Here is a 25,156-nt window from a genome sequence, read left to right as displayed (position 1 = left end):
GGAAGTGTTGGAGCTAGTTTATTTCCAATGATAAAAAGGAGCATTGGGACATTCTTATTTCCAGCAGGTAAAGCTAGGCATTGAAAAATGACTATTTCTTATAGGTAAAAGGAAGTGTTGGAATTGGCTTGTTTCCAGCTGGTAATAGGGAGCATTGAGACATTCTTATTTCCAACAAGTAAAGCCAGACGTTGGAAAATGACTATTTCCTATGGGTAAAAGGAAGTTCTTGAAGAATATCTTATTTGCTCACCCACATTGGAGAACTCCAAGTAATGGGTTTGGACTTTGGTGCTCCCAAGTAGCTAGCCCAAAGTCTCCATTATCCAAGAGCTTTCGTGGGCCTTGTGGACCTCCGTAACATTTCACACCATAATCTCTCATGCAAGCCCCATAAACCACATGACTTGGGTTCATGTGAGCTTGGTAGGTGATTGACATATGAAAATGTATTAGCTTGACATGGAGTTATTTGACATGTGCTTGGAATGCTTAGGCATGTGTTACAGTGACTTGGGCTTTTGTGACTGAGCTTAGTGACATGTCAGAATTTAAAGGAATAGGTTTTTGGCATGACATGGATGCTAATAGAATTTGTCTAAAGGCTTGCGTATATATTTATTTTGCTAAATTAATTCCCAAAAATATAATTGGAATTAATTCATGACCAATTTATTTCCTATTGCGTACGTCATTTTGGGTTTTAAATGTTTTTGGGCTTGTCATGACTTTTTGGGCCTCAACAATGTGTAACTAATTTTCTTTTGCTAGGGCATGATGTAACCCTAGTATGATAATCTAGTTTTCTTATATTACCTATCTATTGATTGACGTTTGATGTTGGATTCTTAATTACTGTGCTTAATAACTTGGTTTATCTTGATGCTTGATCACCGTCTAGACTTTTAATTGAGTTAATCGGATGCAAATTAAAGTAAATATCATTCTTAATTTGAGGCTTGCTTCTTGTGATTAGGATTTGTAATTCGTCTAGGGTAAATACCATACTCCTAGGGTTTACATGCTTGTTGGAGGTTTTCATTGATCTCAATGAGTTTCTATGTGTTAATATTTGACCTAAATACCATAGGCGAATTGCATGTAGGAATGTACGAGTTAGCCTAAATACCATAGGTAATTCATGAAAAAGGAAAACTAAGGGGCGACATCAAATGGTTAGTTAATAGGTAGTGAATAAAAGGCAAGATCGGATTACTAGTGGTGAATTCATTGTCCTAGTGCTTTTATTAATTTGAATTTCTCATCCTTGTGTTTCATGACTTTCTACTTGTTTTGTCTTTTGATTTCGTCGTAATTAAATCATTATTTCAAAAACCCCTTTTGTATTTACGTGAGTATACTACGTGTTTAATTTCTTGTTTATATAATTAGAGTAGTTAAAGTATTTTGTGAAGTAAATTAGGTTAAACTAATTGAAAGTTGAACTCAATTCTCATGGGAATGACATTTGCCATACTATATTATGATTGACCTTGTGCACTTGCGAGTAATAATTAATCCATGAATAAATACACAAGATACCCCTAAATTCGTAATACTCAACTTTACGAAACAGTGAAAACATCTGGAAGCATAGCAGTAGAGAAAATATTTGTTCACAGATAAGCTACAACTACTTGCAGTCTAATTGTGAAATTAGCAGGGTCTAATTTGTTAGTAAAACTAAATACAACTTTTTATTTACAAGAGGCCGTGACAAGGAGAGGACAAAGGTACTTTGCCGACTTGTTTTTAGTGTGCAAATAAGAGGGAAGAAAATTGATCGCATTGCAAATTGAATTAGAATGGAACTGTTGAAGGAATATAGGGCAGAGCCATATGCAACCACTTCTAGCTTATGGTGCTTCACAATGTGATCAGAGAAAATTTATGGATAAAATGGGACGAATGCAAGCATACGCATACATATAAGTGGAGCATCTGTAACACTACAAACACAGAAAATTAAATGACAAATCAGGTGCCGAAACCGAGCTGAATTTGCACAAGTCCTGATTCATATCCACTCATGTCCGTCTCTCGGGCTCCATCGTAGAAACCTGGAATTAGCCAAAGTAATTAGTATCATCCTGGAAAAATGACGTACCTGATACCGAGACCACAACAACCAAGGAATGCTCAATACACGACATGCATTTGATAACAAAAGTTGACTCTTACAAAATAAGAGATTACAATGTTGACCTAAATATAAAAAGATTGCTTACTTGGGAAATTTAGCATTATGGTTTGGTGAAACGGACACGATATATATGAAAAAATTAGATGATCATACAATATCCACTTCTTCCTTCCTAAAGACTCGAGTATAAACAATTGACTCGCAACATGCAAACAAACACAATGGCCTAACTTATGTATGGTTCTCAACTGCAACACATAACAGCAATTAAAGAGTAACATAAACTTACAGTGTGCAGGCTTGGTGGGAGCAACAATGCCTGGTTAATCATATTCATCTCCAATGCTCCAAAGCAACCTAAATCACATTTACATGAAAGGAACATTTAATTTCACCCAAGTGCTTAAAAAGAGCGAAAAACAATTTACTAAGGCTGTGACAACATTCTTAACACAATACCAGAATAGAGAGAGGATGAATAGGACCAAAAGATAGCCAATCTTGAAAAACCGTTTCTTTTTCTCCCAGCTCAGCTGGTTATATATTTCAGTCACATCTACCAAGTGTTGTCTCGTCATGTACCTGATCATACAAATCATATCAGAAATTATGGTACCTAAGGAGGTTTGCTGAATGAAATTATTCTTCTTCTAATCATAAAAAGCAATACAATTCTGTTCTTGATCAATCTTTCCTGAGCTTTAAAGAACTAAAAGAACTTCTGCTCTCTAAAACTTACAAATTAGACACTTCCAAGTTTAACTTTACATGTTTCATTAAAAGATAATGAAAAATACAGTGCATACAGGAATATCTGAATAACCTCCTAAAGCATTCAATATAATTTGCAATGCAAAGTATAATCTAACATGCTGCCTCCCAGACACCATTGTGCATTTAGTTAAGTACTAGCAACTTGGTATGTGCCTAATAGCCTATACATTGCATAGGCTTCTGTTCAACACACACACACACACACACACATGGGGAGAGGGAGGGAGGGAGCAGAGAGAGAATGGACATTGCGGTGGAGCGAGGATATTTAAAAGCAACAATTTTTGTTATCTGGTGAAATGTGATATATTTTGTTAAAGCAGAATTCGAAATTCCCAAACTGCCTCGCAGTCAATTGGCACTTCATGGTAAGGATAAAAATTATCCTAGACAGAGAAAATGCATAAAAGACACGAGTAGTCAGTCTTCAATGTAATTCTTTCACATTTGAACTAAGACTTCTAAAGATCCAGATTTCACCAAAAGTAGTTCAAGTTGATAACTTGGCCATATATCCACGACAATAAAACCAAATTATAGTTGAGTATAAATTTCTTATCCCAACTAGTTAATCACATGTAAACCAGGTTACAGAGACAAACCAGAATGCTACAGTCATTTGATTGTAACAACCATTCTCTTACACTGTTCAGTTGACAAAGTTATACTAAAATCCTACTCAAGTGAACCGAAGTACTTCTCTACAATATGAATTTTCTTCATAACCACCATGAGTGACGAGATTAGAGGGGATGGAAGTATCATATTGGTGTCAAATAAGCTCACTCTATATTCATAAGTAATTTGTTTGCACTGTACCATACAAATTACACAGAGGTCATGATTTATAAAATTCTATACACAGCAATATTAGAGTAAGGGATAAGAAAGAAACTTACAAATTCACATTATAATATAGGTGCGGCAGAGCCAATAGAAGCATAAACCAATGTCGCGCTATAAGAAGAATGAGACACAAAACTCCTTGAATAATAAATTCTGGCAAAATAACACTGTTTATCCGAGATGATGAATCATATGGGTTGATGTAATCGAATTCGAGGTCCACCAAGCACACAAGCTGCATTCAACATTTGCAGTGGTCATATATCTAAGCATTTCAGGAACCACTTCTAAATAACCAGATTCACCAGACAATGTAAGACCATTTCTGTGACTTAACTATATATGGCTTGTAGGAGCAGTTCTACTATACAAAAATAGGCCTGACGGCCACTTTAGGCCAAAAACAAGTTCACCTTCATTAACTAGATTTGTGCAAAAAATTTAGACAATATTCTTTTCATTATCAATAAGCTTATGCATTTTTTATTTGTTTTACAAACTCAGGTTGTTCTGCATAAGAATTTAAACATAGAATTGAGATGCATAACTACAAATTCAAACACTTTTTTATTTATTTACAAATTTAGCAACAAAAGTTAAAAGCTTTCTACAAATTTTGCCCAAAAAAAAACCCAACCGGGGTCTCTATAACATACTTTCTTTACATTAAAGGGAAACAGAGTTTGGGGACTGTCAAAGAACAAATAAAAAACCGAGTCTTGCAAAAACGAAAAAAAATCTTTTGTGTTTAAAGAGAAAAAAAGCTCTAAATCCATGGAAAAAGTTTATGAAATACCGAAAAGCATATGCGAACAGATACTTGATTTGAAAAAAAAAAAAAAAAACCCCACTACATTATAAACATAAAATAACATACCCAGATGGGCCTAGGTTGTGAATCAAGCATGTTTTGAAAAGCAAAAGGGCCATACAATTAAGAAAGAATTACCTGATAACCCAGAATGCATAACAGAGCTAGAATGAAGAAGAAACTCAACAGCCATGTCCACAGCATCTCCATAACCGATCACCTCTCTCTCTCTCTCTCTCTCTGTCGCTCTCTCTCACTCTCTCACTGCGTGTATCTCCCTGTTTGTTTTCTCCCCTTTCTGTGCGTCCCTGTTTTCTGCGCTTTGGTCTTCTCTCAGTTTCTGGCCTTTTTCACAAAAATAAATTTAAATAAGTTTTGTTGTTTTGCTTTGCGGTCGGAAACCAACTTCTGGTGACGCCAACCAAGTACTTGAGTTCTACAATGCTTTGGCTAGTTTTATTATTTTATTATATGCTCTATAAAATTTTATGTTTTAATCAAAATTAACGAGTCAAACGTTGAATGGTTCGTAGCTGACTGACTAGTGGCGAGCTTCCAGCAATCATATAAAGTTACGAATATTCAACTGACCACAAAATTAAAGATTAAAGATTCCAAATAAATTAAAATGGAATTGTGTAAATGTCATACATTGCCAAAGAAAGGGGAGCTGTGCGTCAATAAATACGGCTATACTTTGTAAATATAATATATTTAAATAGTATAGCCGTGCGGCTAGACCGGGGCCCTCTTTAATTTCTTTAATAGTATAGCCGCACGGCCGTACTGGAGTATTCCCCCCTTCTTTTCTTTTAAATTAATTTTTTTTTTACTTGAATTTCGTTTATCGATATGATTAGTTTAGAGCATTATCCATTACTATTATGTCAATACTCAAGTCTCTATTGTCTCCTTTTGATTTTTTTACTTTTCAAGAATTATTACCTGTATAAAAAATTTAGCATTTTTCACTCAATACATGAAAGTGAAAATCACTAAAAAAGGTGTCAGCTAGAATTACACATTCACTCATAAACATACTTGGTTATGTTTGCTCCTACATATGGCCAAAAGTAACTACCTCAAAGTTAAAGCTCAAAACCTAGTTTAACTTCAACCATAATCTTCCTCAGATAAATAAATAAAATAAAAACCTTCTGGATCAGAAACCTTCCATAGGAAATGATAGTTTAACTTGCCTCAGGAAATCCTTCACTTGCTTCACTAGTCCCATATAATTGAGTTTCGTATCCCAAAAACCACAACAAAAAAAAAAAAGACAAGAAGCAATTATCAAGAACTACAACTAGACTTGCATGCCTGTTGGCGAAGATCCAATTCAATTGCCTTATCAAATTCTGCTACAGACCCCGAAACATCACCCTTAGCAAATAACAAAGTTGTAAACTTTTAATGCCAAACCATAAGAACATGTCAAATGTCAAGAGAAATTTAGAAAACAACATTGACTGTAACAAGGGAGGAACCGAGGCAATGGCTTTCCGGGCATTGTTACCGCTAGTTAAGGCATCCCAGATGCCATAAACTGAAGGGAGGAATACTCTTTTGGTGCTAAAGAATTGAGAGTTAGTGTGAGTTTTGAATGAAAATGGCGGTGGCTGGGTTCTGTAGTTGTGAATTGTTGAAGTAAATGTGCCAAAGAAGAGAGAGCTGTTCTGGGTTTTGAATCAAAGCGAAGGGGAGGTTAGGAATGGTACGATATGCATACTGTGAGGTTTTTTTATTTAATTTTTTTAATAAATAGTATAGCCGACCGGCTATACTACCGTCCTTTTATTGATTTTTAATGAAACGTAAAGCCGTGCGGCTATACTCTGTGAATCTTCAATTTAAAGAGTATAGCCGTCCGGCTCTACCGTGGTCGAAAAGATTAAACTGGATTGACAGCCCGGTCCAAGCTAGGCCCAATTTAGTCACCAAATATGTATGATATGGGCCTCATTATCCCTCATTTTCCAAACGACGTCGTAACTCCATTTATTTCTTGAAGCAAAAGACACCGAGCGATCTGAAAGAATAAAATTGAAGAAGGCGTACCCAGAGCTCACTTTGCACTTTAGCTCTAGCTCCACGCCCTAAATTTGCTCATCTCTCTCTCTTTCTCTCACTGACCCAGACGGATTCACCATGACCAAGCAGCATGCTAACTGGTCCCCCTACGACAACAATGGCGGGTACTGTCTCTTTCCCTCTCTTTGTGTAAACGTATCTATTCATGTATTTCTGTATATGTACGAGTTAATGATTGTTTTTCCTTTTTTTTTTTGTGGGTAATTTTTCGTTTCTGTGATGATCGCAGATCCTGTGTCGCTATTGCGGGAGCCAATTACTGTGTGATTGCGGCCGATACTCGGATGTCGACTGGTTACAGTATTCTCACCCGCGACTATTCTAAGATCTGCAAATTGTACTCACCCATAAAACCCTCTTACATATGTGTTTTTTCAATATATATGTATATATTTCTCTCTGTGTGTTGGAGAGTTAAAAGTCTTGATTATTAAAGGCTGTTTTTTGCTGTATCTGAGCGACTGCTTTTAGGGGTTTTTTCTTTTTTCTTTTTGCATTTTTAGGTTTTCTCTGGTTTTATTTCGTTTCTGGTTTGGGTTTATTCTAATTATCACCGGGGTTAGATTGTATTCTCATTATGTCTCAGCTATTTAACCAAAAAAATAAAAAGCTAGTTGGTTTTTGGGCAGGCACTTTGGGTTTAGTTTATGGCGTTATTTTGTTCATAACCTTGGAAATGTATCCTTTATTACGGGGGTTTTTCTTGAAATGCTTGCAGTTTTACTGCTAATCATTTTTATGATCACGTATTGTGTTTGATAGAGAAGCTTAGTAATATCTAAATTAATAGTTTCCAAATAACTTTTAAAATTGATATATTTGTGTTTCCCACAGGGGGTTTAAGTTTAGGAAACAAAGTTAGAGAGGAGGCATAAAACATCAATTGCAATTGGGTTGTACATTTGGCATTTTGACTAATCCATATGAGCATCACTTTAGTTGTGACCATTATCTTCTTCAACTAATGATCACTTGCTCCAGTAGGATGTTCCTGTAAAGTGATATCATTTAGGATTTAAAGCTGTTAGAAACATAATAAATTGGTTGCCTGGGTTGCTTCAAGTTATGAAGCAAAAAAACATTTTTGTTATCATTTTTAGTTATTTAGAACAAAGCCTGCTCAGTGTTTTTTTTTCACCATGGACATGAGCTTAGTTTGTTTGATTCAAGGTTAAATTATTGCAGATAGAGATGTGATGATAGCTGATGTTCTTAATGAATGACAGAAGATACTTGATAGCTTACATCAGCCCTTTAAAGTCATCTTGCTGATATAATGTAGCAATCTTTATGTAGATGAAGAGAGAGTTTCTGTTGTTCATCAGAGTTCCTAGATGATGATGTTGGGTCTTATGTAATGTTTTGTCTTCTGAACTTGCAGAGCAGACAAAGCTGTATTAGCCTCGTCTGGTTTTCAAGCTGATGTGAAAGCATTGCAAAAGCATTTGGCTGCTAAGCACTTGGTGAAGCTTTAAACACCTATTCCAATACTTTTCTTTTTTCATGTACTCATTTTGTCTGTAACAAATGGTGTTTGGATGTTTACGATCGTAAATAGGCTGTATTTATTTGACACAAAATCAATTGAGGTATGTTCTGGAACTGATGGCTTTTCTTTTTGTCAAATTTTCCCAGATCTATCAGCATCAACATAACAAACAAATGAGCTGCCCTGCAATGGCTCAACTACTTTCCAACACACTTTACTACAAACGCTTCTTTCCCTACTATGCTTTCAATGTTTTGGGTGGTTTAGATAGTGAAGGTAAATATTAGAGTTTAGAAGCTTTGGCTGTCTGTTGAGACTCTTTCTGCTAACAAATCATTTTAATTCTTAATCTATAGGTAAGGGCTGTGTCTTCACATATGATGCTGTTGGTTCCTATGAGAGGGTTGGATATAGCTCCCAAGGTTCCGGGTCTACACTCATCATACCCTTTTTAGATAATCAGTTGAAGTCGCCTAGCCCTCTCTTATTGCCTGCCGTGGTTTGCCCTTGACTTTGATTACTTCTAATTTACCCAATTGGTTCATTTTATTGGTTATTTGCTACTAACCTTTTCTACAATATATGACTTGTGCAGGATGCCGTTACACCACTTTCTGAAGCAGAGGCAATAGATTTGGTTAAAACTGTTTTTGCATCAGCAACAGAGAGAGATATATACACTGTAAGTTTTTGGTCCTTTGCATATTTGTCCATTTTTATATCAAGCTCATCTGCACCTCTTTCTTTAATGTGTTCTGGATGTCTTACAGGGTGACAGGCTTGAAATTGTCGTTCTAAATGCTGATGGCACTCGGTATGAGTACATGGAACTGAGGAAAGATTGATGCCTACCCCGGACCATGCTGCCGGTTTTGACCAGAGCTGAAAATGTCATCTATTCCAGGTCTCTGTGTAGGTCATATCTCGAAATGGCTTGTTTATTATGTTGCGAAGTTTCAGTTTGTACTCAACTTCCCCTATTACGGTGAAACATTTAAAGCAGTAAACAGTCAAGAACCATTTCTGTACTGATATTTTCTTTGTGAACAAAGTAAGTTATCCACCCCTGCACCATTTCTTTTATTCCCTGACCTGTATTGGCTTGGAGTTCAATTGTTTGAGATTTTCTTTTGTTCTCATCAGCCATTTACATGATTTAGAAACTTGCATATGTGCTCCGCATAAAATCTCCTGTTCAAACCTTTGGTATTTTCTGTTTTGTTATCATTAAGTGATGTGAGAAGCAACTAGGAAACAAAAGATCGCATAAAAAAAACTGGGAAACAAATTTGTATCTCCAATATCAATATTTGGATTTTAAGAATCTCTACCGAGTTGTGTACAAGTTAAATCCAATGTTTAATATGATTGAGATGAGTTCTTTTTCTTGAACCAACACACTTTACTCCAGACTTGTTTCTAGTTTGCCTTCACGATGCAAGCAAGATCTGTTAGCCAACCAACGTCGACTGTTTCAACTCATCTTTGGAACCTGCCGGAGGTTTCGAATTTTTATGTTTCAGTCTTCAATACAAAAATCATTAAAGGATTGCAGTTGCCTAATTTGAAAATCTGGGTTCAATCTTGATCTATCTGCATGACCACTGAGGCAATGTTTGATTGCATGTGATCTTATTGCATGACAGCAATGTGTCCCTCAAAAGCTGTCCTTAGAAGCCCAACCTTTCTTCTCTAACTCTTGCCGCAACGCCTGTCATAAAGTCTGGAAGTCAGTTGAAGTTGTTTGTTGAACGTAGTTGGTTGTAAAAATTAAGATTGCTTGTAGTTTTCACCTTGATTCTCTTTCTGTTATAGTCAAAATCAAAGCTCCCTATCCGGGATGCAGATCGATACTCCACTATTGAGTCTTTGCCCGGTGGGAACCAAAACTCAACATCATCCACAAACTGCATGAATATAAGAAAATCAACATGTTATTATTCTTCTATTTTGCAATTGCTCTTGCGCGTTTGGATGACTAACAATCATTGATTGACAACTATTAATCAACTACTTTCATGTACGCCTGGATGATTGATAGTCGTTAATGAATGTGGGTTCTAAAATAAACCTACATTGATCAACGACCATTAATCATCCACGCACACTTTTGAGGTTATGAGTCACACCTACCCCTAGTATGGGACCTTGGTATTCCACTCGCACATAATCATTTTTGCTCTCCATAATCCGCGGTGTGAATTTGTCCGGCTTTGTTGATTTAATCTGCAAAATAAAATTTTCAGAATTGATCTTTGCTGATGAAATTCCAATGGCCATAAATCATTGGATTTTAAGTTGCCATAGATGATAAGGACGCAAACATGTTTGAAATGCTTTTTACCACTTGGAGAAGTTCCTCCATAGCCACTTCCCTGTTGACTGGCTTCTTCCTACCCCCGTTGTAGTTCCTGTAATAGAAAAAAAAAACACATGCACCACATTTTACTTAAAATGGTCGGTGGTGGGAGGGGAAATTTTGAACACGAGGTCATTGGCTTTGGCTCCCACATGGGCCATGGCCCTCGTCCTCTACAAGCTTAGTGGCTTACAGCCCTCCTTTTTTGACCCTCGATTTGGTCAAAGTTCCACTCTCTCATCATTCCATGGATTTGGGTTTGGGCACCACCAATACCAATCCCAGTGGTGATAGAAGATAATAAAATAAACAAATGAAGTTGGTAAAGCTTCTGCAAATCTGAATTCATCTCCCTAATCAATCTAAGAAAGAGAGAGAAAGAAGAAGAAGCATACCAAGGTGGGGCATAATGGGTAAGGTCAGAGACATTCTCAGAGGTTGATATGCAATTCTTAGTAGCTGGACAAAGTGCCAAAGCCTGTTGATTTTTCTGCACCCCAAGATAATCTGGCTTTTTACCACTGCACCCACCCATCAAAATTATTCCACCAAAATCATAACAATTAATTATAGTGAGTCCAAAAATGTCATGAGGTTGAGGAAGAGATAAGATTGAAGCATAAAAAATAGTTGAAATGAATGCAGAGGACAAGTACCTGAAGTTGAAGATGGCTCCTACCACTGCCAATTCGCTGCTCCTTAGTATTATTTCCCTTCAAATTTTTCAATGCAATGTTTCTGTTAGCCATTTTGGTTCAAAAACCATGCGGGTTTTGTGTGTGTGTGTGTGAGAGAGAGAGAGAGAGAGAGAGAGAGAGAGAGAGAGAGAGAGAGCGAGAGGAAGATAAGCACCTTCGACCAATTGGATCACTGGGTTTTTGGTCATTTTGCTGCTGCTGCTGCTGAGAAACTAGGATATGGGGAGTGGTGAAACTTCTGTAATTCTTGTAGTTATAGGAGGAGCTTGTTGGGTAAGCCATGGAAGCCATTGATTTTTGGTCTGTCTCAGTTGAAGTCTCTGTTTCTTTGTGCCCTGTCTCTGCGTGTTTGCAGCTGCAATCTTGAGCGTCTGTGTTATGCCTCTTTTATCATCACATGTTTCACTTTTGCTTTTATTTCTTTCTAAACTCTTCTTGGGTCCTAATGTGGGCTTTGAAAGTGGGTTAGGGCTTTCTGGGTTGGAGGGTGCATGTGGGCTCTGAGCCTCTACTTAGACCTTCGGAGTCAAAATATGAGTGGAGCAAAGGGCATGTAGCTCTAGTAGTTAACATAATTTATCCGTGCACTTGAGCTCATAGGTTCCATTCCCCCACCCTAATATTACTTGTACTAAAAAATATATATGAGTGGAGCACGTAAGAAATCAAGAATCACACTCATGGATTTTCTGAAATATAAATTTATAATTCAAGATAAACTTCCACTTTTCCTCATAATGAAATCATTACATTTGGTGATCATCAAGGAATAAGGAGATTTACATGATGCATATGGTTTGTAAATGAGTGCTATTAAACGAAGTCTAAAATTTACTTTAAGGCGGACATTCAATTAAGAGGTGAGTCGTGATAATCTTTCCTATTTATAAAACCAAATATTAGTAAAGAAATAAGGAATATAACGAGTTTTTCATTGGCACTTCAATCTATTTCAAATTAATGATATAATGATGCCCAATTTAAATTTTGTTAAATAACGTCTTGAGTTCAAATTTTATGAACTCTAATTGTGTGTTTTACATTTTTAGATTTGATAATGCCAACTATTAAATTTTGATTAAGGATAGTTGGTCTGGGTCATCAAAATCCTTATTTGATTGATATAAAGGGCTTGAATATAATAATCAAACTTTTGTGGGGCCACGAAGTAATTTTGGCCATTTCATTTCCCAACCCAAAAGCGGGAAGAAGAAAGAACATCACAGTCACACAGCAACATTCAGACCATTTGAAACAAAACCCAACTTCCGCGACAAGCTTTACCAATTCCCTCTTCAATGGCTCGAAACAAGGTAACAAAGCTCCTAACTTTTCTTCTTTCTGATTTATGCTTCAAGTAAAAGCTCTTCTTCTTCCTTCCACTGTCTAAAATACTCTTCTTTTTTAAAAAAAATTATTTTTATTTTTATTGTTTCAATTTGATTTGGGCTGTTTGGGTTCTGAAGGTTTCAAATAGAAGACCATTAACTACGATACGTCAAAATCAAATGATACACTGTATTGCTATCTGTACAGGGTTTAGGGTTTTAAGGATGCTTAAATTTGGGCAACTTCTTTTCAGGTTTTTTATATTTAAGCTAACAATATTGTTCATGTATTTGGGATTAGGACGCCATGGTTTTGTTGATCGATGTCAGTCCATCAATGCACAAAGCTCTTCCAGAGATAGAAAAAGTTTGCTCTATGCTAGCAGAGAAGAAGGTGAGCGGTTGATGGTTTTATTGTAATGCTGCTTTTACAGTGTTAATCTAATTTTCTTAATCCCCATTTTGTTTTTGCAGCTGATTTACAGCAAATATGATGAAGTAGCAGTTGTTTTGTTTGGAACAGAAGGTACCCTTTAGCTTTGTATGAAATAATTTACAGCAATTACAATGTTAAATGATTATACTTAATTTGTCTGTGATTTCTGGTTGCTATCTGCATTGCAGTAATTCCATTGTATTATAATTTAAATCTTTAGTAGCTTTCGAGGGAGCATTACTCCTTAATGGTGCTATTTGATCTCTCAGAAACTGAAAATGAACTAACAAAGGAAGTGGGTGGATATGAGCATGTGGTGGTTTTACAAAATATCAAAGTAGTTGATGGGCAACTTGTTGAAACTCTACAACAACTCCCACGAGGAACTCGTAATGGTGATTGTATCCTTTATCGTTCTAGTGCAACAGCCTAGTGTGTGAAACTTTCATGATTGTTATTTCTTCTTGGCCTGCACCTTCTGCATAAAATATTTCCATTCTTACTCCTTTCGGATTCAAAATGGTGAGACTTTTTTCCTTAACTTATTCTCACAATCCTTCTAATTGCAATTTATTTTATCTAGGGTCGAAATTTTTTATTATAAGAGTTTTACAGATGAACTTTGTACATAATTACACACTAATAAGTATTGGCTATTTATATACTGGATTGCTTGAATTTTGTATATAGACACATGTGTGAGTATGGTTGCAATTTTCATTTATTCTGTCAAAAAGCAATCTCTCTCTCTCTCTCTCTCTCTCTCTAGTTTGATGAAGTTTTTGGTCATTCTCATACGAATATAAATCTTTTGATATAATTGTATAAGAAATTGCTTCAGGAAGGAAATTGGTCCCATATAAGCAGAAGCATAATTTACAAGTGCTTGATTATTTGCTCATTTTCATATCCTTGGCCTTGACCTTGTTGGTAGTTCTTGATGCTATAATTGTTGGGATGGATATGCTGATAAAGAAATACGGAGAAACATATAAAGGAAAGAAACGTCTTTGTCTGCTTACTAATGCACAATTCCCTATTAAATATCCGCTAGAAGGAACTAAAGAAGATCAAGTCAGCACCATTGCTGAACACATGAATACACATGGTATGAGAATGGAAAGTATAGTTGTAAGAGGAAGTCTTACTGGGGAAGCAAATAAAAGCGTAATGGATGAGAATGATAATCTATTGGGTATATTTTCAAAGAAGACATGTGCGAAGTTAGTGCATGTTGAGAGTCCGACTTCATTGCTAGGTGCTCTCAGAACTCGAAAAATATCTCCAGTTACAATATTCAGGGGTGATCTTGAGCTTAGCCCCAAAATGAAGATTAAGGTGAGCCCTCTTATGTTTTGTCAAAGTAAATTCAATCATACATCTTCTTACCTTATTGTACATAATTATTGATAATCAGGTATGGGTTTACAAGAAAACATCGGAAGAGAAGTTTCCCACTCTGAAGAAATATTCTGATCAAGCGCCTCCAACTGATAAATTTGCTACACATGAAGTCAAAGTGGACTTTGAGTACAAAAGTGTTGAAGATCCTAATAAAGTTGTACCACCAGATCAGAGGATTAAGGGTTATCGTTATGGCCCTCAAGTTATTCCCATATCATCTGCTGAATGGGATGCTGTCAAGTTCAAACCAGAAAAAAGTGTGAAGCTTCTGGGATTTTCTGATGCTAAAAACATAATGCGGTAAACTCGTATATGCTTTAATTTGTATCCAACCATATAGTTTCGTTTTTTAATATCAATTCAAATGACAATATCTTGATCTTTTTTCTTCCTTTTTTGGGGGGTTCTGCCCTATGCTTACATACATCATAGACACTATTACATGAAAGATGTCAATGTTTTCATCCCTGAACCGGGTAATACAAGAGCCATTCTTGCTGTTTCTGCCCTAGCAAGAGCTATGCAAGATATGAATAAGGTGGCAATTTTGCGTTGTGTTTGGAGACAAGGACAAGGGAATGTTGTTGTTGGGGTCTTGACACCTAATGTCTCTGACAATGATAATATTGTGAGTCTCAAGTCTCTATATGCAGTTGAACAGACTGCTGTATTGAAGTACTTTTGCTTTTCATGGTTCCCTAATACCTATTAATTCTGCATGGGTTATTGTTATTATTGGCAGCCTGATTCATTTTACTTCAATGTGCTCCCTTTTGCTGAGGATGTTCGAGAATTTCAATTCCCTTCTTTCAATAACTTTCCAGCATCATGGCAACCAAATGAACAGCAGCAAGAGGCTGCAGATGACTTTGTCAGGATGTTTGATCTTGCACCACCTGGCAAAGAAGAGGCTCTGCAACCTGGCCTAACTCCAAATCCTGTTCTTGAGGTACTCAGTCATGCAATTTTGTCCATCTTCAGGTTCCTTGTTTCCTCCATGATAATTTCCACATAGCATTAAAGGCCACAAATTAAGATGTTTTGAAGAGTTTCTAAAAGCCAAATCTTCAAAAAGCTTATTTAAAGTGATAGTGTGTTCTGGTCTTCCTGATGTCGTTTCCTTTGGTATTGCTTTATTGTTTTCAATTGACATTCATTGCAGATTTTATAATTTTTTTCAGCGCTTTTATCGTCATCTTGAGTTGAGATCAAGGCACCCAGATGCAGCTGTACCTCCACTCGATGAAACTCTCAGGATGATTACTGAACCTGATAAAGAGTTGCTTTCTCAAAACAGATCTGTTCTTGATGTATTTCGCAGCCGTTTTGAAGTCAAAGAGAATCCAAAGGTCATTACTCATTGTCATGCAGGCAGTTTATCTTTTATATTCCTTTGGCAATCCTATAACAGAACTTCAAATTTTATGTGTAACTGATTTGCAGCTGAAGAAATCAAGTAGGCGATTTTTACGAGACAAGCCATCTGGGTCAAATGAGGGTCATGCTGACATTTCTGATGAACCTAACTCCAGCGAATATACTTCTGCTGTTAAGGTTGAGAAAGTTGGGGATGCTACTCCTGTCCAGGATTTTGAAGCTATGATCAATCGTAGAGATAGCCCACAGTGGGTTGGCAAAGCAATTAAGGATATGAAAAACAAAATACACGACTTAGTAGAGGACTCTTATGAAGGGGATAATTATCCCAAGGCACTGGAATGCTTAATTTCCCTCCGCAAGGGTTGCATCCTAGAGCAAGTATGTCCCTCCCTCTCTCTCTCTCTCATCAATGTTAAATAAATGTGAAAATGGAGCAAGTCATTTTTGTGTTTCCATGATTATCCTTTATTATTTTATTTACTTATTTACTTATCCTTTTTTTCTTCTTCTTACATTTTGTTAAAAAAGGACCTTTCCTCTCCTCATAAATGAAAATTTGCTTGGCTCCTTGTGAGTAATGAGTAAATTAATCTTACAAAATGAGGTAGATAAATCACAATTTGACGCATATCTACTTAGAAGGAGAATGACTTCTTTTGAAAAAAGAAAAGGTAAATGAAGACGTATGAATTTGTGATTTACCCACCTCAGCTTGTAATGAGGAGTGGCTCCTTCTGACACTTCACAATTTAAACTTAAGTAGTGTCATTTTAGTTTACTTGTACGGGTGTACTTTGACAGCTGTGGCTTACCTGACAATTGCATATTAACCTCAGAAAGTTTGTCCTCTGCAGGAACCGAAACAGTTCAATGATTTTCTGCGCACTCTATGTATATTCTGCCAGGAGAAAGCCCTCAGCAGTTTCTGTGAATTTCTTGCATCCAAAGAGCTCACCTTGATTTCAAAGACAGAAGCTATAGACAGGTTTTGCCCCCTTACGCTCTTTCCGGTTCTTCAAGTGCTTGTTTTCAAGTCAATCGTATCTTTCTCATTTCTTGCAGCAGTCATTTATTTGATTTTTTTCCCTATATGTTCCCAATGCAGTGAAGTTACGGATGATGAAGCTAGGAATTTTCTGGTCAAATCAGAGCCAAAGTTGGGATGAGTGCTTGAGTGCTTTAATTGGTGTCTTGTGGCTATTTGGCGAGAGTTACATCAATGTACAGAACCCAAATTTTGTTTCAAGATGTGGGGTTTGATCTGTAAATATCTTCGAAGTACGAAGTGTGGAAACATGAACACGTTATGTTTTGTTAAGCACAGTTTGGCCCACTTTAATTAAGTTTCACTGTATCTTTGGTTTGCTTAATGCACTAGGAGAAATTAACCCTAATTTTTCTTTTCCTCCTAAAACATATTGATGAAGGCTTAGATTACAGTTTGATAAAATTACATGAAAATTGGTGTTCTTAATTTTAATTGAAAATTTCGGGTTTAGAGTTTATAGTTTAGGGTTAACTATTGATTTTCCAAAATTTAAATCTGGGTGCCCAACACACGGTTTATGCAATTAAAGATTTTTATGCTTTCCAAATCAATAGACCCATTGACTCATAACTGGTAAACCAAGCTTTCCTCTTTTTGGTTTTCTTCTCCTTCACAAAAAAAGAAAAACAGAAATTAATTAAGTTTTCAACCCTAGAATTTTCAGGAAAGTATGATGAGTTCTTTCTTTCCTTGTTGGTCATGGAGAAAACCCTAGAGAATCAATGGTGCACCTATATAAGAGTGTTACCCCCTTCGTTCTCTCTGTCCTTCCCTTCCCTTCCAAGTAGTGTGTTTTGAGTGTTAAGGTCATCCATGGCTTTCACAAAAGTTGCAGTCATCTTTTTCTTCTTGATGGCAATGGGTCTCTGTCACTACTCCTCCATAGCCGAAGATTCTTTCGAAAATAAGAACTTAATTACTAATTCTGATAATACTCTCGGTAACTTGTTTATTCTGAGTCTTTATTTATTGTCTTTTAGTTAAATGTTAGTCTTTGATTTTGGATCAAGTGTGCAAAATATTATTTATGTTCATCAAGTAATTATTTAATTATCCACATGCAGAAGATGCATGCAACAACGAAAACCCTCACATAGAGCAAGTGGTCCAAGATCCCAAGACATCCATGGCAAATGATCAAAACTCTTCTGGTTGGGAAGATGATAAGATTGAAGTCAACACAAAGTCAACAGATCCAAGCACAAGCAATGGAGCTTCTCATCTTCAGTACCAAGTTTTCAGCACTTCTAATGGCAATGCAGTAGGACCAGAGATGATTATCATTCTTGCGCTTGTAACCGTCTTTGGTGGTCTCTATTTCTTTGCTCCCTATGTCCTTCTCGTAGCGGTAATTTTTGGTTTTGGATTTATAGTTTTTGTATCGATGAATTCAAGATAAGCTGGTTTTCCATCATCTTGGTTTTTCTTAGGGTTTTAGGGTGAGGAGGAGGGTAGAGTAAAACTGCACCGTTTTGTCATATTTTTTTCTTAACAATGTGAAACATTTCAGACAATTAACATTCTGTTCTCCTCCAAGCTTCACTTCTATATGGAAGAACACAACACTGGAGTAAACTATGGCAGGCAGATATGAGACGAAAATTGATTGGTGAATTGTGGAAATGATTCAATAGGGTTTCTGACAAAAAAGAAAAAAATTAAATAGGGTTAAAAGAAATTTAACAGCTTCAAAACAAGAAAACCAATCCCTTGCATCAGTATGAAAATTTTAATACAAAATTAATTATTACTTTCGAACCAAAAAAATTTATTTTTTTAACAACACCCAAAAAATTTAGTTAGCTTATTACTAATTACGAACTTTGCATATAGAAATTTCCCTTTTTATTTTCCTTCTGATATATGATCTGATATTGGGCCGATTGCCTAATTGATGAAATGATAATGACACACCATGATTAGGCTGGTAAGCAAAATACTCTCGTTAAATGGCTGGTTCCATTCCACAGCCTGCTGCTCAACAACAACATAGAATGTTTCGGTTGTAATTTCTCTGGCAGTGTATTGATCCAAAAACCTTTTACATTTGGGTATGTGGTTCAGTGAAGATTAAGAACCCAAAAGGAGAGAACAAAACAAAATGAGTTAAGGTCACACAAGCCAGCTTTCTATCACAAAGCCTTGAGGCTGTTCCCACAAGTTGGCATTTGAAAACTATACCGAGCTACTTTGCTACTCCCGCCATTCTTTTGCATTTGATGAAGGGGAGAAAAATCACAAAATTTGCACAAAGAAAAAAACAAAAGCCGGTACCGGAGGCAGTAGAATCGATCACTCAACGAACTTTCAGTAATTCAACATCGTATACCAGCCATGAGTTTGGTGGCACATCTTTACCGTCTCCATTGCTCCCAAAGCTGCAAGCATGTAGAGCAAGTAGTGAGTTTATAAAGAAAGAAATGTACAAAAGGAAATCAGTTAGCTGACATTCTAAAGACATACCCCATTGATGGTGGGATAACAAGTCTTCTTTTCTCGCCAACTTGCATACCTGAGAATCATGCATGCATCACAAGAGTTTTCAAATAACGAAATAAAAAGCAATTATAATTATTCAACAAAAGACCAAGCTACAAAATACAAATCAAGTTACATAATTACCATCAAGACCAACATCCCAGCCGTCTATAACTTTTCCCTGACCTGCAAGAAGCAACAGATGTAATACAAAGCAGAACAATTTTTTGGTAAAAAGTATGACTTTATCTCATTCAGTAATTACCTAAGCGAAACTTGGAAGGAGCACCGCCAACAGTTGAGTCAATTACTCTTCCATTCTCTTTCAACTTGCCAACATAGTGAACGCTGATCTGAAATCAAACAGAGCTACTACAATCAACATTCTGTTAATCCTTTACTTTAATTTTGCTCTTGAAGAAATGTTCAGAGTAAAGAATATTATTCTAAGCTACCTTATGCAATGGAAGGTTAGATACAAACAAACAAAATTAAACCAGCATCAGTATGAAATAGATCAACTACGGATTCAAATAGACGTGCCTTTTTCCCTGAAGTAGCAATTTTCCCATCTGGTTTTCCCGATTCTAACTCCTCGATACTCAATCCACTTGGGAAGGTTCTAATTTGAGATGGCTTGGCATCAGCGTTCTCTTCTGCCACTGAGAGAGGTACATCTGTGTTCACAGCTTCCCCATGTGCTTGGGTTTTACTTTTTTTCTTCTTTTTAACTTTCTTCTCATCAGATTGACCATCAACAAATCTATCTGAATCATGGCCAGAACTCCTGAAAAAATGGACAGACAATTTTATACTTAATCATGGGATAACTATTGTAAAATCACACACAAACAGATGAGTCGCCTGAAAATCGCATAGATATTGGAAATGAGTGCCATAGGGAGATGTTTGACTTGCCCATGCTTTCCCACACAGGAGATAATAATGGACAATACATATTTGATCGATAGAAATTGCATTCTTTTGACAGATGAAATATGCATCTACACTCAGGAGTGCAAATGCATTCCTGACTGCACGTGTGCATATGCAAAAGGCCTGATATGGATGTGCATATTATCATTACACAATCCATTTCCTTGATCTTGTCCTGTCGTGCTATTTCCAAGATCAAGGTAAAAGGGACGAGAAGAAAATATATTGTGGGATTGAGATAAACCTGGGGCAAAAGTTCCATATCTTGGCATACTTCAATAACAAAAGCGAAAAACCACATTACAGTACTCACCCATCCTTGGCTGACTTCTGATTTTGTTCACTTCTCACTGGCAGATCTTGACACATGTCACCCTTTGACTCATCCTGCTGGCCTTTATCCTCTTTGACAACATTATCTGGGTTAGTGCTCACAACCTCACATGTTTTCTCCTCCACCCTCTTCCTCCTTTTCTTTTTTGGTCTTTCACCATTTTCGGGGATGACCTCTGTTAAAGGCTTCGAGAAATTATCTGGCACTTTAGCTTTACTACTTAGGCATTTCAATAACATAAAGAAAATCAAGACCAACAAACATCAATGTCAGTAAATTCCCCAACTGCAATACATAGTATGCACACTACAAAGTATCAGGACGTGAGAATGTATATCTTCAAGGCAAAGGAAGCAAAAAGGACTCACCTATTGTTGGACACCTTAGGCTCTTGTCCATCTTCCACACGCAAATTCTGGGTCCTATTGTCAGCTCTTGCCTCATATTTCTGGGCTTCATCCTCTTTTTCAAGTAGACCAGCTTCAAGTGGTTTCTCCTCCTTTGGCCGTTCTTTCCTTTTTCTCTTTGGTGTTCCACCGTTTTCAGGGCCTACTTCAGAAGGTGGCACCAGATCTACTGGAAGGTCAAATTGCCTGCATTTTAATTTGGCAATCAAGACAACAAACAAGGATCAATAACTCAATTTGGCAATCTAGATGTCAGACAAGCCTCAACCCAAGCTAGCATATGATTTAGAAGATATCAATGCCAGCATTAAAGGTAAATGGAAATATAATTTGGTTTTTTAAGCTTCATTTATCATGCTGTAATACAGAAAATCTCAGGATATTGGTAGTTGATTGTACTGTGTTTTTTTTGAATATTTTTTCTTGTGTTCAATTTGCATAACAATAAACACTAACAAGCTATAAGATCTAATAAACTTATCTAATTTAATAATTATGAGTGCACAAAATTAGTTTGTGATAGAGGGATAACTCTCTTAAACAAGTGAAGTTGCCATGGTTATCTTGTTAAGCAGGACAAATACCTTTTCGATTGACCACCTACATCCACATCATCACCATCTTTGATTGATTCAGTATCATTAAAGACACCATCCTCTGTCTTCGTGCTGCTGGTATCAACGGTTCTCTTCTCAACTTTTTCTTCCACTTCCTCTGTTGTGCTCTTTGAAGCGTATTTTGCCTTCAAAGAGGCAATCGGACATCTGTCTTCATCTTCACTTTCCACATCTGACTCACTCAGTTGGTACATCTTTCTAAGTCGTCTGCGGCTGCCCTTCCCATTCTGAGGTTTCTTCTTATTCGAAACCTCATCTAGATAACCAGAATCAGAATCTACAAACACAGATAGAGCAAATATCTCAGAATAATATTGCAAAAATTCATCAATGATGCATCTCTATGGGACATAAAAAAAAAAAAAAAGAGAGAGAAAAACTAAAGATGCAAGGCAGCAAGCTGAGCATGTGACGCAGAGACCAAATATGCCTCTAAACTCAATGTAGATGAACATGAGTATGTTGTCTACAACAAACACCAAAATAATGCCATAGAGCTACTGCCACTGACCACACTTTAAAACTCATGCATGCTACAATTTGTGGAGGGAAAATTCAAAGCAAATATTTTGGTAACACGTACCTCCACTATCAGAAACAGGAGAAGATGGGTAAACTTCTGGGTCATCGTCATCAATAAAACTATCATCATACTTATCTTCTTCACTGTTAACGGATCTCTGTGTTTCTGAGTCAGCAATATCTTCCCCATAGGATTCTCTTGGCATCATAGTAAAGGGAAAAGAAAGAGAATCTCATATGAACCAGACAATGAAAAATGCCCACAACTTGCAACCACAAAAAAAGTCCATAACACAGAACCATCTAGTTTTGCTGCAAAAACTAGGAAAAATAAACCTCATCAACCGAAAAAATAAACCTGGTCACTTGGGTCCCCATTTGTTGGAAACCCAAAAAAAACAACAAATCCTATAATTATTTTCTTTTCATTTCTCAGTACCTAATTAGGTAGTACTGCAGTAAAAACATAGAATTTTTTACCAAAATATTAAGTAGAGAAAAAAATAATGGCCTAAACAGTAACCCAACTCAACAAAAGGATACGAATTATCATCTAAATTGCGATGCCGATGACCACCAAGATAGTAGCCAGAGAGGTGAACACTCCGAGGACCAATAACTGAGAAGATGACTTCTTCAGACTCCTCAAATTCCACATTTATTTGAAATGATTCAGCCTTCTCAGGAAACAATGAGCATAGGTAAACTGGACTCTTGTTTCCTACATTACACTGAAGTATGCTTTTTTTCGTTGCTGTCCCAGTCCCCAATGTTGCCTGTGTATAGTAACATGTACATACATTATTATCTATATTATTGACCCAAACAATTAAAACCAAGTTCAGGATACCTCAAAATCAAAACCTATTCAACTTTCACACCACATACATACAATTGGAACTAAATTCTAGTACAAAGTTAACCAAACCCACAAAAAGGCAGGGTTTCTATTAAAAAAAATTCCTAGAAAATGAACCATAGGCATCGTCACAAAACCCATCTTTGGTAAATTCCCAGCATAAAAAGTTGAAAGAATTTTAAAAACAAAGAAAACCAAGAACTCATTCTATTAAATGCATTACCACTGAAATGTGAAGCCGTCCTTTCAAGCCATCAAAGATATGAGTGAAAGGCTTTCCGGGTTTCACTTCAGTTCCTGCAACAATCAATAACCACACATAAGACTGAAAACCCAGTGGAACATTATTGAAGAAAGTCTATTGTTATGTGGAACATTATTGAAGAGAACCCAGTGCAACAATCAAAACCACACATAAGATTCAAAAACCAAAAGATTACTAAAACTTTAAAATTGGGAAATATAATTATAAAATTCAATTTCTTGAGACATGAAAGAACCGAATAGCCTTCAACCAATTCATCATAGTTCACAAGATTCATTCTTTTGTACTTCCATGTTTTCCTTCGACATAGTTTCAGAAACCAAGAGGCTCATTTCTTTCCTTTTCTTTTTTGTTTTTGGAAAAAAAAGAAGGTTAACTCACCCCAGAACGCCATTTGTGTTTGGCAGAGAAAACAGTAAGAGCTCGCTTAGAGAATTTTCATAAAACCGTAGAAAAAACCGGTTGCTGCTTCTCTGTTCTTAAACCCTGCTGAGAAGTGAAAAGCGTCTTGCTTTCTTTCTCTCTCTTTTATTTTTTCGGTCTGAAGAAGTGAAACCCTCTATTTAAAGCCCTAGTAGAATAGAAAAGTTGGAAAGTCCAAATATTTCACGGTGGTGGCTGTTGTGGGACCCTTGCTGTTGACATGGCAAGTCCTAATAGGACATTACCTGAGTAATGGGTGATTGAAGCACACACCGCAGCGCGGGAGCTGAGTAAACGCTCCAAATTAGTTTTAGACTTTGCCCAATAAAAAAGTTATGAGAAACGCGAATTTATTTTTTGAACAAAAAAGATAAACCTTTCAATAATATTATGTGAATAAATTTAGTGGATATCAATGGGGTGTTAGTTGGATTGGCTTTTTTTTTTTTTTATGTGCTCTCAAGTGGTCTTGAATTCAAACCCCCACAATACCTTGTGTATGAGTTTTCCCCCTCCCCTTTTTAATTTTGGCCAAAAAAAAAAAGATAAATAAATAAATTCAGTGTATATAGCATCAAAGTTTATATCCTTGACCTTGACCAAAAAAAGTAATTTATCATACAAACATTAATATAAGTTTAAGATATTTCAAACACCCATTCTCTTCTAATGTAATTAATTAAGAGTGTTGATAACTCTATGAGTATGAACGATGTATCAATTACATATTGACAATTATAAAGTCAAAATATTGATAGTATCAATAATATTGATGATATGTAGCATTCACAATCATGTTCTCTATTTTTTAGTTAAAATTTAACTTAAAATACACCAAAACTATTTTAGGAGCTCTTTATAAAATTTCAACTTCAATCATACTTTCTAAATTATTGAGTCATTAATGCTATAATTATTTTTTAATTCAACATAAATGGTCCATCTCTATAATAATAATAATAATTATTATTATATATGTATATATTTATATATGGCAATATTAATTAAAGATTTAAAATATTCATTAAATTATAAGGAAACACTAGGAGTCCATTCTCTCTACTCATAGTTAAGAGCTCCTAGAGATCTCCTTATTGTAGAAGATGGATAGGGTGCATGGTTGGAGGTGAGTTTTCTCACTTCCTTCCTAAATTTTATTTAAGGAGGTGGTTTAAGGAGTTCATTACTAATGATCTTAACCTTATTAATATATATCACATTAGTAAAGTAATTAGAGCAAATAGTAATTGGATCATTTATGCTCTAATTCCTTTACAAGAGAGAGTGTAAAGAGCTTGACATTGTGTGGTTTATGATTGGATCCATATTTCAGGTCATACTTGAATATATTTGACTATAAGTAGAATTCTTTGCAATAATTTGATTTAGATTTTTTTTTCTTGCATTTTGCAGAACCACCTACTGAGATGTTAGGACAAAAGTAAGAACAAGTGCGAAACAATATAGATGCGATTGAGAAAGACAAAAGTAAACAAACACACAACACA

The 25,156-nt window shown here is 36.1% G+C and overlaps 6 protein-coding genes across 9 annotated transcripts; 3 read left to right on the top strand and 3 right to left on the bottom strand.

Moving 5' to 3' along the window:
* Positions 1-1,771: 1,771 nt before the first annotated feature.
* LOC103331797 (protein cornichon homolog 4-like) lies at positions 1,772-5,006 on the bottom strand. The gene is made up of 5 exons (XM_008234451.3): positions 4,713-5,006; positions 3,817-3,998; positions 2,603-2,725; positions 2,433-2,500; positions 1,772-2,060 (listed from the first exon to the last, which is right to left on the bottom strand). The coding sequence occupies exons 1-4, from the start codon at positions 4,782-4,784 to the stop codon at positions 2,467-2,469; spliced, it is 411 nt and encodes a 136-aa protein (XP_008232673.1). The 5' UTR covers positions 4,785-5,006; the 3' UTR covers positions 1,772-2,060; positions 2,433-2,466.
* A 1,601-nt stretch (positions 5,007-6,607) lies between these two features.
* PBF1 (N-terminal nucleophile aminohydrolases (Ntn hydrolases) superfamily protein) lies at positions 6,608-9,237 on the top strand. Its single transcript, XM_008234450.2, has 7 exons — positions 6,608-6,769; positions 6,895-7,002; positions 8,047-8,128; positions 8,301-8,430; positions 8,511-8,653; positions 8,750-8,836; positions 8,925-9,237. Exons 1-7 carry the CDS (start codon positions 6,723-6,725, stop codon positions 8,997-8,999), a joined length of 672 nt encoding a protein of 223 aa, XP_008232672.2. The 5' UTR covers positions 6,608-6,722; the 3' UTR covers positions 9,000-9,237.
* A 205-nt stretch (positions 9,238-9,442) lies between these two features.
* Positions 9,443-11,599, bottom strand: LOC103331795 (DUF1499 family protein). 2 transcript variants are annotated; one of them, XM_008234449.3, is made up of 7 exons: positions 11,366-11,596; positions 11,170-11,226; positions 10,909-11,034; positions 10,499-10,565; positions 10,288-10,380; positions 9,948-10,061; positions 9,443-9,865 (listed from the first exon to the last, which is right to left on the bottom strand). In XM_008234449.3, exons 1-7 carry the CDS (start codon positions 11,500-11,502, stop codon positions 9,812-9,814), a joined length of 648 nt encoding a protein of 215 aa, XP_008232671.2. In that variant the 5' UTR covers positions 11,503-11,596; the 3' UTR covers positions 9,443-9,811. The 2 variants fall into 2 exon arrangements, with proteins under 2 accessions (XP_008232671.2, XP_088908239.1); XM_089052113.1 differs by lacking the exon at positions 10,909-11,034 and having other exon boundaries at positions 11,366-11,599.
* A 782-nt stretch (positions 11,600-12,381) lies between these two features.
* KU80 (Ku80 family protein) lies at positions 12,382-17,129 on the top strand. 2 transcript variants are annotated; one of them, XM_089052111.1, is made up of 12 exons: positions 12,382-12,524; positions 12,841-12,933; positions 13,014-13,065; positions 13,245-13,376; positions 13,910-14,313; positions 14,393-14,679; positions 14,812-15,007; positions 15,122-15,328; positions 15,561-15,728; positions 15,823-16,137; positions 16,614-16,744; positions 16,865-17,129. In XM_089052111.1, exons 1-12 carry the CDS (start codon positions 12,510-12,512, stop codon positions 16,923-16,925), a joined length of 2,061 nt encoding a protein of 686 aa, XP_088908237.1. In that variant the 5' UTR covers positions 12,382-12,509; the 3' UTR covers positions 16,926-17,129. The 2 variants fall into 2 exon arrangements, with proteins under 2 accessions (XP_088908237.1, XP_088908238.1); XM_089052112.1 differs by lacking the exon at positions 13,245-13,376 and having other exon boundaries at positions 14,030-14,313.
* A 346-nt stretch (positions 17,130-17,475) lies between these two features.
* LOC107881188 (uncharacterized) lies at positions 17,476-18,321 on the top strand. The gene is made up of 2 exons (XM_016794419.2): positions 17,476-17,747; positions 17,872-18,321. The coding sequence occupies exons 1-2, from the start codon at positions 17,621-17,623 to the stop codon at positions 18,204-18,206; spliced, it is 462 nt and encodes a 153-aa protein (XP_016649905.1). The 5' UTR covers positions 17,476-17,620; the 3' UTR covers positions 18,207-18,321.
* A 483-nt stretch (positions 18,322-18,804) lies between these two features.
* Positions 18,805-23,758, bottom strand: LOC103331793 (FKBP-like peptidyl-prolyl cis-trans isomerase family protein). 2 transcript variants are annotated; one of them, XM_008234445.3, is made up of 12 exons: positions 23,607-23,758; positions 23,184-23,257; positions 22,645-22,877; positions 22,163-22,299; positions 21,547-21,856; positions 20,924-21,148; positions 20,535-20,774; positions 19,829-20,072; positions 19,551-19,638; positions 19,430-19,471; positions 19,271-19,319; positions 18,805-19,185 (listed from the first exon to the last, which is right to left on the bottom strand). In XM_008234445.3, the coding sequence occupies exons 1-12, from the start codon at positions 23,617-23,619 to the stop codon at positions 19,104-19,106; spliced, it is 1,737 nt and encodes a 578-aa protein (XP_008232667.2). In that variant the 5' UTR covers positions 23,620-23,758; the 3' UTR covers positions 18,805-19,103. The 2 variants fall into 2 exon arrangements, with proteins under 2 accessions (XP_008232667.2, XP_008232668.2); XM_008234446.2 differs by having other exon boundaries at positions 20,535-20,771.
* Between the last annotated feature and the right edge of the window lie 1,398 nt (positions 23,759-25,156).

The sequence above is a fragment of the Prunus mume genome, linkage group LG5 (assembly GCF_029339155.1).
Source record: "Prunus mume cultivar Tortuosa linkage group LG5, ASM2933915v1, whole genome shotgun sequence".
Lineage (NCBI taxonomy): Eukaryota > Viridiplantae > Streptophyta > Magnoliopsida > Rosales > Rosaceae > Prunus > Prunus mume.
This window is presented reverse-complemented; position numbering and strand designations above follow the sequence as displayed.

Bases quoted from the DNA above. Each gene is read 5' to 3' on its own strand.
- LOC103331797 (XM_008234451.3), bottom strand. From the start codon at position 4,784: ATGGAGATGCTGTGGACATGGCTGTTGAGTTTCTTCTTCATTCTAGCT. The intron at 2,726-3,816 runs GTAAGTTTCTTT...TTGTATGATCAG, and splicing joins CTATATTATAATGTGAATTT to GTACATGACGAGACAACACT. The intron at 2,501-2,602 runs GTATTGTGTTAA...AATGTGATTTAG, and splicing joins TTCATCCTCTCTCTATTCTG to GTTGCTTTGGAGCATTGGAG.
- PBF1 (XM_008234450.2), top strand. From the start codon at position 6,723: ATGACCAAGCAGCATGCTAACTGGTCCCCCTACGACAACAATGGCGG. The intron at 7,003-8,046 runs GTACTCACCCAT...CTGAACTTGCAG, and splicing joins TATTCTAAGATCTGCAAATT to AGCAGACAAAGCTGTATTAG. The intron at 8,431-8,510 runs GTAAATATTAGA...CTTAATCTATAG, and splicing joins GGGTGGTTTAGATAGTGAAG to GTAAGGGCTGTGTCTTCACA.
- LOC103331795 (XM_008234449.3), bottom strand. From the start codon at position 11,502: ATGGCTTCCATGGCTTACCCAACAAGCTCCTCCTATAACTACAAGAAT. The intron at 10,566-10,908 runs GTATGCTTCTTC...TTTCTATTACAG, and splicing joins ACCCATTATGCCCCACCTTG to GAACTACAACGGGGGTAGGA. The intron at 10,062-10,287 runs GTAGGTGTGACT...ATATTCATGCAG, and splicing joins ACCAAGGTCCCATACTAGGG to TTTGTGGATGATGTTGAGTT.
- KU80 (XM_089052111.1), top strand. The intron at 14,680-14,811 runs GTAAACTCGTAT...CATACATCATAG, and splicing joins GATGCTAAAAACATAATGCG to ACACTATTACATGAAAGATG. The intron at 16,745-16,864 runs GTTTTGCCCCCT...TTCCCAATGCAG, and splicing joins AAGACAGAAGCTATAGACAG to TGAAGTTACGGATGATGAAG.
- LOC107881188 (XM_016794419.2), top strand. From the start codon at position 17,621: ATGGCTTTCACAAAAGTTGCAGTCATCTTTTTCTTCTTGATGGCAATG. The intron at 17,748-17,871 runs GTAACTTGTTTA...ATCCACATGCAG, and splicing joins TAATTCTGATAATACTCTCG to AAGATGCATGCAACAACGAA.
- LOC103331793 (XM_008234445.3), bottom strand. The intron at 21,857-22,162 runs GTACGTGTTACC...CTGTGTTTGTAG, and splicing joins TCCTGTTTCTGATAGTGGAG to ATTCTGATTCTGGTTATCTA. The intron at 19,320-19,429 runs GTAATTATGTAA...CATGATTCTCAG, and splicing joins CTGGGATGTTGGTCTTGATG to GTATGCAAGTTGGCGAGAAA.